At 44.2% G+C, this 14,785-nt stretch overlaps 1 protein-coding gene across 1 annotated transcript; it reads right to left on the bottom strand.

The window, feature by feature from the left end:
- Positions 1–2,578: 2,578 nt before the first annotated feature.
- Tmem220 (transmembrane protein 220) lies at positions 2,579–13,883 on the bottom strand. Its single transcript, XM_059270932.1, has 6 exons — positions 13,740–13,883; positions 13,065–13,094; positions 9,554–9,614; positions 8,595–8,718; positions 7,179–7,238; positions 2,579–3,835 (listed from the first exon to the last, which is right to left on the bottom strand). The coding sequence occupies exons 1-6, from the start codon at positions 13,830–13,832 to the stop codon at positions 3,700–3,702; spliced, it is 504 nt and encodes a 167-aa protein (XP_059126915.1). The 5' UTR covers positions 13,833–13,883; the 3' UTR covers positions 2,579–3,699.
- Positions 13,884–14,785: the final 902 nt, after the last annotated feature.

The raw sequence follows: 14,785 nt of genomic DNA, 5'->3' as shown, positions 1-14,785 counted from the left end.
CAGTGAATTCTTGAGTGTGTGGCCACTCCCTACATGTGTTTGTTCTCTGCTCGTTCTAAAGGTCAGGATTGTGAAATCATTTCACCAGGCTGAAAACAAAGTGGGTGTGGCCACAGTCCAGTGGGAAGCTCTGGACAGAATCCTCTTTCTTGCCTCTTGCAGCCTCTCAAGATGCACGTGGGCATTTGCTTGGCCCTCTGGATAGTCCAAGCACCTGTCCATGTCAGGACTCTTGATCTCATGTGCAAAATTCATCTCACAGTGTAAGGTAACAGGGATTGTGACTACCTAGCTGGCCACAGCACGACTGTCATGTGTTCCTGTGTACCCTGATGTCACCAGGATGGAAAGAGACAAAACACAAGTACAAATGTGAGAAATTGTCCACCACATATAAAAGGACAAAGAATGTGGAAGAGAAACTTGAATTTCATTTGAAAAGATTTAGGATGACATGAAAAAAGAAGAGGGCTGGAGAGATAGCTCAGAGGTTAAGAGCACTGGCTGCTCTTCCAGAGGTCCTGAGTTCAATTCCCAGCAAGCACATGGTGGCTCACAACCATCTGTAATGAGATCTGGTGCCCTCTTCTGGCCTTCAGGGATACATGCAGGCAGAACATTGTATACATAATAAATCAATCTTTAAAAAAAAGAAAAGAAGGGTCTAGATGAGTGGGGAAGATCAATGAGCGAGGGGTGAAGAGTTAAAGCATAAGAGGAACTCTTGGTTTCTGAACTGTGGATGTGTGTCTATAGAGTAAACTGATGGGCAGGCATAGGAAACGGGAGAAGACATTCTGAGAACTGCAGTGTTAAATCTGCTATTGATTCTTAAATCCAATAGAAAAATAGAGTGTGGTCTTCACCCCTCCAGAGCACTGCATGTGCCAGTGTCTGCCATCTCAGTGTCATGGCTGCCCTTTTCCTTCTGGTGAAGGCCAAGGAATTCATTCTGTACTATCAGACCAGTAGGCCAAAACTAAGTATAGCTAGCAGAAATCCAGCAGTATTGAGGTGCGGAGAAGATTCCAGGCCAAAGCCTGATGCTCAGTATTGGTTATGGGAAGGACAAGAAAACAGCACTGCCTAGTGACTTTGGGAAGTCCCTGGTCTGGAAGTGCCCCTGACAAACAGCAAGTCTCACTGTGCTGAGATCATTTAGTCTTGCCTAGATCATTTAGTCTTGCCTAGATCATTTAGTCTTGCCTCCAAGAACCACAGATCCTCATGCAGAGAGCAGCCATAGCTGGCCAGCAAAGTCACCAAACCCAACATCGGGCTGCACAGCAAAGAAAATGAATTGACAGTTCACATGTACATCTTTTTTATACTGAAATAAAACCATAAATGCTGAAAGAAGAGAGAGTTTAGCCTGGCATGTTGGCTAGCCTGAACTACGTAGACCCTGCCTGAAAAAATAAATAAAAATTATTCCATTGGTAAGGGCCAAAGACAAGTACAGACAAAAAGTTAGTGTCTTCCATGCTTCTCTGAGGGTGCAAAAGGTACTATGTATATTTACAGCCATACTAGTCTGATAGAGGGAATTAATATATGTTTTGAACATATGAGTCATTTACACAGAAATCAAGCCTATTTGGAGGATCAATAGTGCCTATGTTGAATTTCCAAATGGATTGGGTTTATTACAACTAGTTCTAAAGAAGATGTGAAAGTTATAAAGAGCATGTAGGCTAAAGGGACACTGGGAAACTCAAAGTCTTTGACATGTATTTTATTGACTCCAACTGCACTGTACTTGCTTTAATATAAATTTTATTTTTCCTTGATATCAAAAATAAATATCCCTTTAGTATTTACAGAGTACTGCTGCATTATAGGGTATAAAATAGAATATCAGACTCATTCCCACTCCTTTGGCATGATAGGTACTAATTCTACTTAAGCATTTCTTAAGTCTCCTAAATAACATCTTGTCTTACTTTTCTATTTCTGAGACAAAACACCATGACCAAGGCAACTCATCAAAGAAAGCATTTAATTTGGGACTTGCTGTTCCAGAGCAGTGGTTCTCAACCTTCCTAATGCTGCGACCCTTTAATACAGTTCCTCATGGTGTGGTCACCACCAGCCATAAAATTATTTTCATTGCTGCTTCATAACTAATTTTGCTACTGCTATGAAATATAAATATCTGATATGCAGATGGTCTCAGGTGACCCCTGTGGAAGGGTCCTTCGACCCCCAAAGGGGTTGCAGCCCACAGGTTGAAAACTTCCAGATGGTTAGAGTCTGTGATGGCGAACGAAGGCACGGTGGCAGGAACAGCTGAGAGCTTCCATCTTGTGATGAAAGGAGGAGGCAGGGAGAGACACTGGGAATGGCCTGAGTCTTTTGAAACCTCAAATCTCATTCCCAGTGACTACTCCCTCCAGCAAGGCCACATTCTAGCCTACCCAAACAGTGCCACCACTTGGGGACCATTCAGGCATGTGGGGACCATTCTCATCCAAACCAGTCATCTGGTTACAGAGTTTCATCCAGCCTAGATAAACGTCCCATCCAGATACCTGACAGGCCATGTGAGCTAATTAAATAATCTAACACTCTCAAGCAGTCACACTTTAAAACGTAAATACAATATATTTTATTTAGCCTAATTTATTTCAAAATATTTTTTCAGCATACACTCAGTATAAAACGCATTCTGTGTTTATGTCTCTAAACTCTATTGTGTTTTGTTCAGAAGTGCATCCACCTGACACTAAACTCTTACAAATACTTCACCTGTAGATCACACACACACACACACACACACACACACACACACACACGTGTCATTCCCAGCACATTTAACTTTTTCTGGCAATTGAGCATCTGCTTCTGAAAGTACAAAAGTTAAGAATTTACGTCTTTGGTTACCCTGCCCACAAGTCAAGTGCTCCATAACAACATGTTGGATGTTCTGTTGGATGGTGTTGCCCTCTAGTGCTCTCAGTGTGGTCATATCAATATTCATTAAACAAATGTATAGATTTCCATCTTATTTTTCACTGAGTATAAGAAATTATCATTAATATTCCCTATTCATCTTTTCTGTATTCCAAATTCCTCTTTTCTGTACTTTCTTTAATTTCTACTGTTTTTCTACTTTCATTGCAAGACAAGCCTATCTATCATTTGGCTCACCTGTTCTAGAGCTTTCCTTGGTTCATGTCACTGAACCAGGTAAGTTTACTGGATTAGTTTGGAATTGCAGTCTTGAGTTACCTCTGTGTCAGCATATTACCCAACCTCTGCCCCTCTCTCACTCCAATCACATACAACCTTTTGTAATCCGCACACACTCTATCTTCTCAGAGTGCCTTCACATCAGTTTGGTTGCGGTGACCAAGGAGCTCTGACATCCTACTTTATTAGGAGGAAATATCCACCAGGACATTCATGGTTCAGCCTCCGTTACATAGTGCGAAAGCTGAATTCAAACTCAGATTTCTGCTCAATGCTTGTTCCCCTGCTGTCCAAGAAGAGGCCTCTGAAGAATCAGACCCCGCTTCTTATCTATCCTGTACAATCTTCCAGCATGCTGTAGGTACCTTGTTAAATTTTCAAGACCTTAAATCATCTCTAATATTCACTCAGATTTCTTGAAGTAAACCAGGAAACTCCTCTTTCCTGGCTTATTTATACATTAGTGTGCATAAAATATTAAAATACTAATTTAAACATCGAATTCATCTAAATGACTGTCTTGCAGTGAGTTGGCCAGGAGGAGCGCATCTCCTTGTTTATGTATACATAGACCCATGAAATGAGTGGGAAAAGAGTGATCACAATGGCAATAGCCAAGTGCGTTCTTCCACCAACTGGATTCCTAGAAAAATAAAAAGGATTAGGAAGTCCAAGAAAACAAATCACTTTGGAAATATGCATGCAGTTTGAATTGGTAAAACATTGCATCTTAATAGTTTCCCTTTATTGAGCTTAATATTTTGTATAAAATCTTTATATACTTAATCTTGATAGATGTTGCAAATGCCTTTTCCAAACACTGTTCTGAGGAGTATTGATTAATTAGATTATACTACAATTGATCTTTCCCTATTTTTTTGCCCCTTCATAAGAAATCTTTCTCTCCCTTGTTTGAGGCAGGGTTTTGCTGTGTAGCCCTTGCTGGCCTTACATTTGTTACGTAGCTCAGGCTGGCCTTGAACTTGTAGCAATCCTCCCGCCTCACCCCCTGAGTGTTGGGATAAGAAAATGTAGCACCCTGCTCAACTTTTCCCAAGGTCTTGTTACTATTGCTTTCTCTAGAAATTTTTGTTGTTTTGTAATTTTAAGTGATTTTTACAGTTTTTTTCATAACAATAAAATCCTTAAAGGTTTTGCCATCTGTGCTTATGAGTGAAGTTACTATAATTTTATTTTTTTTAATGTTTTGGTAAATTTTGTTATAGAGTTGTTCTGCCCTCACCATGTGAGTTGAAAAACAGTCCTTCCTTCGTGTTCCAGAGGTATTTGCTAATGGTCAGCACGGTTCTTCCTTCCTGTTTGATTTCTTCAACTATGACATCTATGTCTAGAGTTGTATTTTAGGGAAAATTTTTTAAAAAAAATTGAAGTCTTACTTAACAAAAAGACTGAAAAGTGATGAACTAAACTTCCAAGAAGTTAGGAAGATCCAGCTGAGTGAGGAGGGACTCTTGGTCCCCTACCCCACAACAAACCGGGGAGTGAGGGAGAGTCAGCTTTCTTTAAGGGTGTGGTCCCTGGCAGGTTGACCATGCTCTAGAGGGTGGCCACAGATCTGGTGATGCAGGCCTGTCATCCCAACTACTCGGGAGCCTAAGGCAGGAGGACTGAAGATACATGACCAGCCTGGTAGAAAGTGAGTTCAAGGTCAGACTGGGCAACTGAGATCTTGCCTCAAAATAAAAAGTAAAGAAATCTGGGGATATAGCTCACTGGTTGAACAAATGCCTTAGCATATACAAGCCCTATATTCAGTCTCCAGCACCTCAACAATAAATGAATACATTTTATACATCAAGTCCAGAATAGGAATTCACTAAAATGCCTTCCAGCATTGACGATAACTCTAAGTCAACTGACTGTTTTGATGAATTTGTTGACTTAATCTAGGATTTTAAGTACAGTGCACAAAGTTTGTTTGCAGTGCTATCCAAGGACTTAATCCATTAGTTGTGCTGTGTGTTCTTGTTTATGCCTAATGTCTCTTTTATTTATGCCTCCTCAGGATCTTGCTCTTATATGTATATATTTTTTAATTTTAGGTCTTACCAGAGCTTATTAATGTGATAATTTTAGAGAATCCATATTTGGCCTTATGTTTCTCTTATGTTTGTATGTCAATTTTTCATTTATTTGGTTTACTAAATGCTTATTTTCTTGTTTTGGGGGGTTTAATTTTATGTTCTTCTAAGCGTGAAGCCTAGCTCATTCATCCCAGCCTCTTCACCCCTCATATCAAATATATGCTGAAGTCCAGAATTTATGTCTGAGCATGGTTTTAAGCCACATTTCATAAATGTTAGCATTACCCCTTTCAGTTTCAGATGTTTCTGATTTCTACTGTGCTTTCTTTTTTGGCCCAAATGTACTTGAAAGCAAATTTCCTAATTTCCAAATATACAGCAATTGTCTAACTTTATTGTTGTTAATGGTCTCTATGTTAATTATACTATGTTCAGAGAATATACTTTGTAGGATATAAGTTCTTTGAAATATGTAGGGAGTATTTTATGTCTGAGCCTATAGTGTTTTTGAAATCATGTGCAAGGGAAAAGAAAGTGGATTCTGCCAGGTGTGTGTGTGTGTAGGCCAGAGGTTGACATTGACTGTCTTATCACTGTCTACAGTTGTTTTAAGATTTATTTTTATTTTGTGTGTATAAGTGTTTGCCTACATGTATGTAAGAGCACCACATGTGTACCTACCTGGTACCCCTGGAGGCCAAAAGGGCATTGGATCCCCCAGAACTAGAACTATAGACTGTTGTGAGACACAATGTAGGTGCTGGAAACTGAACTCAGGTCTTCTTCAAGAACAGCAGGTGCTCCTAACTGCTGAGGCATCTCACCAGCCTCAGGTCCACCTTTTTTGGAGGCAGGGCCTCTCACAGAACCCAGAGCTCACAGATTGGCTAGATGGGCTGGCCAACAAGCACCTAGAACCCATAAGTCTCCAGTCACTTAAGTACTGGGGTTACATGAGTGCACAGATCTACCTGGTGCTGGGAACCTGAACTCATATCCTCAGGCTTTCCCTGCAAGTGCTTTATCAGCCAAACCATCTTCTCCCAGCACCAGATTCTTTAATCCCTAATCACGTGTCCTAGAGTGTTCATGAGGTCTAGTGTCTTATTGTGTAAGTAATATGAATCCACGCTGCCTTTTGTTTGTATTAATGAACAGGAGAAGTGTGTTAATATCTCACAAAATAATTGTGAATTTTTGTTTTTAACTGGCAACAATTATTATATCTATTTGGAGGCAATGTTATTGGGGACATACACATTTAGAATGGCTATATCTTCTTGATGAACTGAAGGTTTGGCCATTAACAAGTGTCTTACCAGCCAGGATGTAGTGGCACATGCCTATAATCTCAGTATTTAAGAGATAAAACAGGAAGATCAAGAGTTCAAGGTCATCCTCTGCTACATAGTGAGTTTGGGGCCAGCCTAGGCTACATGAGACCCTGTTACAAACAGATGTGTGTGTGCTCATGCATGTGCACGCATACACACACACACACCTGGCAGAATCCACTTTCTTTTCACTTAAACATTATTTCAAAAATACTATAAGCTCAGGCATAAAATACTCCCTACATATTTCAAAGAACTTATATCCTACAAAGCATATTCTCTGAACATAGTGTAATTGACATAGAAACCATGTATATTTGGACATTAGGACATTTACTTTCAAATACATTTGGGCAAAAAAAAATTATGTGTTGAGTGTTTTGCCTACATGTAATCTGTGCACCACTTGTATGCCTGGTACCTGTGGAGGCCAGAAGAGGGCATCAACTCCCCTGGGACTAGAGCTCACAGATAGCCAGCTATGAGCCAATCTGTGGATGCTGGAAATTGAACTCAGGTCCTCTGGAAAAGCAGCCAGTGCTCTTAACCACCGAGATGTCTCTCCAGCCCCGGAGCCCTTGATTTTTAACTAATGAGTGGCACTTACTTTGCTGAGCTGTGACACAGTGCCATCCATGCTGTGATGATCACCAGGCCAGACAGCTCCCTGGAAGACACCGTGTTTCCCATTATGAAGTGGCTGCCACTCTCCCCCTGCATGCCACTAGGAGTGGTACAGCCCTGAAGACAGCCCAGGGGCTCATCTGTCATTAGTTTCATGTTTTTAAAAGGCGTCAGTGCTTTGCAGGAGCTCGAACCAATAAAAAAATCTAAACACACACTGAGAGAGCTGGAGGAGATTGCAGAGAGAATAAGAGCTTGTAATATTAATCAGACTAATAGTGTTGAGGGGAATGTACTCATGGAGTTGTGTGTCAGATATGTGTGCCTCTTACACTGACTGAAGAATAAGAAAATTGTCACTGACACTGGAGGCCCCACTTCAAGTCCACCCTGATTCTTAGGCTTCAAGCTAACCCATTTAGTGTATATCACCATCTGCAGACCCAGCCTGGCCTTCTCTCCAGTTTACATAGGTATAGGAGGAGGGCAGCCAGCTAGCCTGATAAAACCTAAGCTGCCCTGTTCCAGGTAGTGTGCATAGGCATGTGTGCTAGCTACTTCCCACTGAGCCAACTTGGAGTCTGCTGCTGCACCTGGTGATTGGTGACCCACACCCATCAGAATGCTAGGGGCCAATGAGAAAGAGAAAACACAGCTAAGAGAATCTTCAGCTGCCAATGGGAAATTGGGAGTGAGTATATAGGTTTGCCCCATATCCACAATAAATGAGTCCACTGCTTACTTCTCACCTGACTCCCGTGTCTGTGTCATTGACACCATGCCTTCTCACCCCCTCCCCCAAGGAGTGTCCAGATAGTGACCCAAAACATATAGGCTAGGGTCCAGAGCAAACCACACCCTGTCAGTGACACCTAACATACAAGTCTTTGGAGCATGCTGTCAGCAGACCAGCAGCAGGGAAGAAAGAAAGTAGAGGTCTCTTAGTAAGGCTGGGATCCAAACAAAGGAAGATCAGAATATATGGTTCTGACTAAGGGAGGTAATATGTGATACACCAAACAAAGCTGGCAGAGGTTGACTCAAAGTACTGACTCCTGAGGTGGTTGTTGCACTTACACATAAGACTTTGACCTAAGAGTGACTCAGGATGTCACCAGCTTATCAGACTGGAATGTTACTGTACTATGTGCCCTTACTAGTTGTGGAATTGGTAATAGCTATGAGAGCTGTGATAGTGGAATCCAAGAGGCGATCCTGGGTTTGAATCCTGGCTCCCCCATTTCCACACTTTCTTCATCCTATAATGTCTGTGTTACTGCCTCTGCTCCTCTTGATACATTTGGGGGAGTTAAATCATCACTGTGCACAGGTGAGTTGCTGTTGTAAAGGATTACTCAGGTCTGCCCCACCCCTCCACAGAGCAAAAGTCACTGCTCACCTGCCTTCTTCCTCGTTTAGGATGTTCTGCTGTGCATGAAGCAAGACGTGGTATGCCAAGCCGCCAGCCCACAGCACACAAAACAGCACATGTAGCGTAGACACACTCTTCCAGATGAAATTGCCTACAAGTACATATCCTGCAGCTGTTGAATCAGGTTGAATCCAGAAGCAAGGGTTCTCTTTTACTTGCTTTATGGGAATTCACTCACTTTCTTGGGCAAGCCACACTTCCCACACCACTTGCCCATCACCAGCACCTGGCCTCAGACTTTCTGTTGCTTAGCCTAGTGGAATAGTACATGTAAGCTTATGTAAGGAGGCATAAAGCATGGTCTTGCTTGTAAGGAGCTTGCACCTAATAGGGAGACACATAAAAGCATGCCATATGTTGCTGTTGCTGTAAGTATTATGTACTTACAGAGATTGGAAGGAGCACATATACCAATATCATGTGTGTTACAGACATGATAAGCACTTTCTATACACAAGCGGCAGTTTGTATACACAGACTTTGAATAAATTCCGAATAAGAAAGTAGTCAACAGGAGTGGTGTTGTTCTAAGAATGTGTAAAGGAAAGGAGTTGATCTGGATTAGAAAGAAAAAAATATGTAAGTGGCAATGGTTGCCCCTGAGTTTGAGAAGACAAGATTATCTCTGTGATTGATGCCCATTTGACACTAGCTGGAGTGCAGTGACCAAACCCATCTCCCTTCTGAGCTAAATCTCATAAAAACAATCAGCCCAAGAAGTCTTGAGTCGCAGTTGATAATGGCCAGTATGCCAAGACCTTGGGAAGTCTTCCTAGGATAGTCTAGGTGAAAAGGAGCCCCTCATTATGAGAAGGGAGAGGAAATGCCTGGAATCCTGGTTTTCTCTTGGGAGTTGGCCAGGTAGATTCTCACCATTCTAAGAACTCTGATTCACTGAACCTCCACGGAGAATCCACTGTTCATACCTGTGACGAGAGGATTAACCCCAACAAGCAGGGTAAGTACTGCAGGGATCGTGTATACCACCTGTTAGCAAAAAGGACATGGGAGAGTTAGGAAGTGTGCCCAAACCTGGGAGTTCAGCCCAGTAATAGTGTCCTCATTCCCAGCACTGAAAATGGGAGTACGATCAACATGTGCTACATTCAGAGGATCTAGCAAATAAAAGTGTGATCGGTGGTCCCCAAGCTGTACAATTTTCCTGCTTTAGTAGTCACTGAGGATGTGATAACTTCTGCTACTGTGACTTCATCACCACATCAGGTTGTAATTTTTACCTCCCTTGGTCAGCGCTTCCAGGAAATGCTTTGCATCCCCAAGCTGTAGGTCTGAGCAGAGTGTTTAGTCAATGCTGGCCTCCCAGTCTCTCCCAAGCAACTTCCACACCCAGTGACCTTCCTTGCTTACATAAAACAACATTCTCTTAAAAACAGAGTGGGAATGTGGGTGGTGGTGGCGGCGGCGGCGGCGGCGGCGGCGGCGGCGGCGGCGGCGGCGGCGCACGCCTTTAATCCCAGCACTTGGGAGGCAGAGGCAGACAGATCTCTGTGAGTTCAAGGCCAGCCTGGGCTACAGAGTGAGTTGCAGGAAAGGTGCCAAAGCTACACAGAGAAACCCTGTCTCAAAACAGCTGTGAATGGCCAGATAGCCCTACTGGGCTGGACCCCATGGACCATGTGATTCAGTATTCCACTCCTGCAAGTGATGTGATTCAGTATTCCACCTCTGCAAGTGAGGTCACAGGAAAGCATCCAAATAATGTGTGGGCCTGATGTGCCCAGTACTGAGACCAGGCTCTTCCTTTTGGAAAGGGAGTTGGAAGATTGGCCCCGAAGAAGCCCCATTCCCAAGCCTTATCATAACAAACTCTGGCTGCAAAGCATGAGTGTGTGTGTGTGTGTGTGTGTGTGTGTGTGTGTGTGTGTGTGCGTGCGCGCGCGCACGCAGTTGAAGGCAAGAAGAGAGAACAGGTTCATAAAACCTGGAGACTTTCCAAGAGAGAAAGCCACTTCACCACCATATCAATTGCAGTGTTTAGAACAGGAACCTTTAGTCTCTTCGGAAGTTATCTGTCTGTTTTAAGTGACCGTTTTCACCTTGAGCAGAGCATGCATTCAGATCACAGAGCTGGCATTTGGATCTGTCCTTCCTGTTCCATCCTAGTTGGTGATTGGAATGTCAGGGAATTGGTATCTGCATATCAGGTTGTCCCTGACAGATGGGCAGTCACACTCCTTGGGGATAGCCCTGCACTTCCAAGTCTTTAGCATGTAAGGATCACCTGGGGTCTTGTTTAAATGCAGGTGCTGATTGGGGAGGTCTCAGCATTCTGACAAGTCCCTGGAGGGGCCACTGCTGCTCTTCTAAGAACACACTGAAGAAGTCAGGGATCAGTCCCATTCCAAATGGAAAACTATGACTTGGCCCTCCAGGAGTGAGACAGACAGAGACAGAGAGAATTAGAGACAGAAGACAATGAGCAAGCATACATCATATAATATTTAATTGTGCTCTGTGAGAAATGTCTGGCATAGATTTTTAAAATGTGCATTCAAATGCCTAGATACCTGACTTAACAGATTGATTACACAGCCTTATTACAGTATATTATACACATAGGAACAAATTCACCTGTCTTGTTCCTGCTTTGATTCTTCTTACGTTAGATACACTTCTCTGGGGATTAGAGGGCTGGAGCCGCAGCAGCTATTCTGAGAACATGAGGATAGCTGAGAAGAGAAAGCTCAGGCCCTCTGTGTCACTACTGACCACCAAGTGACCCCCTGAGTTTCCCAAGTGATGTGTTCTGTATTTTTCTAACCCCTTGTTATAATCCACATTCCACTATTTGCCTCTGTGAGCATCCTATGCAAATAGCCTCCATGAACAAGGTGAAACAGGGACTGTGGAAATGAGCTGGGTGAAATCCTAGTCTCCAGAGCCTAGAAAGTAACACAGTATTGTTCATCGGTGCATCCATCCCTTCTGCACTTGACTCGGGATGATTTTTATGTGGAAGCTTTTGTAAAGGCTCCTAAGAAGAGGGAGAATGTGTCCTTTTCCTCCTGGAAGCCAGCTGCACAGAACACAAGCCAAATGCACTGTTGCTATAATAAGGGTTCAAAGGAAAGACGGTCAGATCCTCTGGGAGAGAGGCAGAGTAACTTTTTTTTTGGGATGAGACAGCATCTGAGACAGTTCCAGAAGCCTGGGCAGACAGCAGCACTGTAGGGGCAAGGCATTGTAGCCAATGTTTCTGGACTAGACTTCAAAGGCCATGCTGGAAATGTGAGTGGGGCCATGCTATGATAAGCCTAAAGACTAAAAAGAGGATCTCTAACTTAGCTTGGGGAATCACAATATTTAGACATAGGCAGTGACATATTGGTAGTCTAGAAGCAGGAGACAGGAAGCAGACACAAGAGTTTATAAGGCTGTTTGTGAGAGGAAGTGATGGAGGACTGAACGGGAGTGAGAGAGGCCACCCATCAGAACGTGTGACCTGTTTTCCATTATCTGTACACAAGTGTGGTGGAATGCTCAGGCACCGTGCACGTAACTATACCTAGAATGGGTTTTGTTGAATTCCTTTTCACTTTTGCTTCTGGTGGCATCTCAAGGCAGTGATGTTAAAGATGATAGGTTTTGAGCAGAGCTGCCTGGGTAGTTGTGCTGAGAACAGAAATGGCCGGGTCAACAGGAGGAGTGGGCTTGGGAAGGAAAGGGCTGGGGTGGGATCTTGGGCATGTTTTGAGGAGCAGCATGGTGGCACAGATGGCTATTTGCTGCAGTCTTTTGGAGATGCACCATGAAGCCTCCTGAAGAGAAATACAGCTGGAATTCAGGCTATGGACCAAAGTGCTGAGAAGGAGGTCATTTGATTTGGGGACTGGAGACTCTGGATAACAAGCAGTTTCATACTATGGTTCTACTGGACAAACACCCAAACCATACTAGAACTTTGCTCTGTAATTCCTGGTGTTGTCACTTGTGAACACCGTCCTCAAACCCAAGAATGAGTTTCTTCCTCAGTGATGTTGTACAGTCTCCCTCCAAGACTGTCTTTTGTGGTCTGAGATTAAAAACAAAAACAAAACAAAACACATGATTGGATATAACCAATACACATCCTTGTGACGGCCGTCATAAAGGTCAGCATAACGCATGTCAAGTGACTAGCACGTTGTAGGTCCTTAATAAATGACAGGAACTCGCATTGTCATGACTGTTGACATGACTGTCAAGGGGAAAAGAGTTACTGGGATAAGCTCTTTCTGTGGAAAGACTTCCATGTCTCCAGACAGTCCCAAATTCACACCCTCCAGCAAGTTATATTATCACAGTGATTTCTCCCTTCAAGGAGAAAAATTAGGAAAACAAGCTCACAAAAGTGTTGATTTTTCAGGTTTTAGGCAAATGCCACTGGGGTCAGACGTAAGTTGTGTCAAATGAAGGGATATAGTAGCTCATACTCACCACCCAGAACTCTGCATCTGGATCGTTCACCTAGAATGGTCAAAACATCAAGATGTTAGCTGACATTACACCTGACATGTCCTATGCCTGGTCTGACCTTATGTTTACTATTCATTGCCAGGCGCTGCAGTGAGCTAAGGGTACTACTGAACACCTTTGAACTGTCTAGCTGTTTGCACATCAGGACGGCTGAAGGGACTCCCAGTTGAATACAACAGGTAACTCTAATACATAGCCACGCATCCTTTGAAAAGAACTGCTTGGGATTTCCTATGAACCACACGGGTGTTTTAAGACCCTAGGTCTCAAGAAACGAGTGGGGTTATCCTGAGGATGGTCGGAAGCGGTCTGGGAAGGGTAAGGATGGTGTCAGTTCTGTTTCCCCCTTCCTCTCGGGCACAGAAAGCCATTCAATCGCACGGGAGCTGAAGGTTCGGAAAGGTGCCAGAGCTGCGGTTCTGGGTCCCTTTCTGAGTGATCAGCTGCGTGCCCGTGCACGCGGGGCCGCCAGTTCAGGCTCTCAGAACGTTGCTTAACCACAGGAACTTATGCGTGTTCTGATTGAGAGGGCTCAGCAGGTTCGGGAAAGGTAAACCCCAATTCTGCTCCACCCAGCGAACTGGCTGCCCAGGCGTCTCCGCGGTCCCGCTGCCCGCCCTTCTCAGCCCGCCTGACCTGCACCACGGCGGCCAGGCCGAAGAAGGCTGCCATGAGCGCGTTGCAGGCCCGCCACAAGCCGGGAGCCCAAGGAGCCCCTGCAGTCGCCATGGCCTGGAAGCTGGAGGGCCAGGCCGTGGCCAGAGGGCGAGGCCCGGCTAGTGGGGCAGGACCCAGAAGGAGGGGCGGGGCTCAGCGGGCGGGGGCGGGGCTAATGGGACAGGACCCGGAAGGAAGGGCGGGGCGCAGCAGGCAGGGGCCGAGCTAGCTGGGCCAGGATTCAGACGGCGGGGGCGAGCCTCCCCTCCATCCTCAGTCCTAGGAAGGTCTCGCGATGCCCACTAGTGGAGGAGTGTGGCATCGGCCTTGCTGTGTTGTTTTTTTTTTTCTTTGGGGTGCCCTGGAGGCAGGGTTGACGCTGTCCCCATTTGACTGATGGGAAAGTGACTCCTAGTGGGTCTAAGTGACTTGCTAAGGTCTTCCAGATGGTGGAGGGATGGAAGAAAATCAGATTTGAACTCTTATAGAGAGGTGTAGCTCCAAAGCCTGTTTCCCCTAGTCTAAGGCTGTGCTTTCTCTAACTAAAAAAGCAAATGAGAAAAAAACAAAACAAGCATAAACCTGAAATGGAAGTAAAGAATAGAAAGAAAGGAAAGGAAAAAAGAAGTGTGTGTGTGTGTGTGTGTGTGTGTGTGTGAGAGAGAGAGAGAGAGAGAGAGAGAGAGAGAAAGAGAGAGAACCTAACTGCATCTCTCTCTCTCTCTCTCTCTCTCTCTCTCTCTCTCTCTCTCTCTCTCTCTTAAATGTTTTTCTTTTGCTTTTTGAGACAGGGTCTCTCTACATACCCCTGGCTGTCCTGGAACTCACTATGTAAAACAGACTGGTCTTGAACTGCCTTTTTCCAGTGCTGGGATTAAAGGCATGCGCCACCAGGCCTGGCCTATCGGGTTAGTATTTATGTGCTTCTTTCCAAAGCTCCCGTACGTTCGTTCGGAGCCAGGAAAACATTGTGACAATTTCTGAAGTGAGTGACTACACACAGCTTTTCAGCAGCTAGCTTCCTT

Source organism: Peromyscus eremicus, chromosome 8a (genome assembly GCF_949786415.1).
Source record: "Peromyscus eremicus chromosome 8a, PerEre_H2_v1, whole genome shotgun sequence".
NCBI classification, from domain to species: domain Eukaryota; kingdom Metazoa; phylum Chordata; class Mammalia; order Rodentia; family Cricetidae; genus Peromyscus; species Peromyscus eremicus.
The sequence above is the reverse complement of the archived record's forward strand: the minus strand, read 5'-3'. Positions and strand labels throughout refer to the sequence as shown.

Coding starts and splice junctions, on each gene's coding strand:
- Tmem220 (XM_059270932.1), bottom strand. CDS start 13,832: ATGGCGACTGCAGGGGCTCCTTGGGCTCCCGGCTTGTGGCGGGCCTGC. Junction 13,095..13,739: donor GCCTGGCCGCCGTGGTGCAG/GTCAGGCGGGCT, acceptor TGACCATTCTAG/GTGAACGATCCAGATGCAGA. Junction 7,239..8,594: donor CTAAACGAGGAAGAAGGCAG/GTGAGCAGTGAC, acceptor GGTGTCTTCCAG/GGAGCTGTCTGGCCTGGTGA.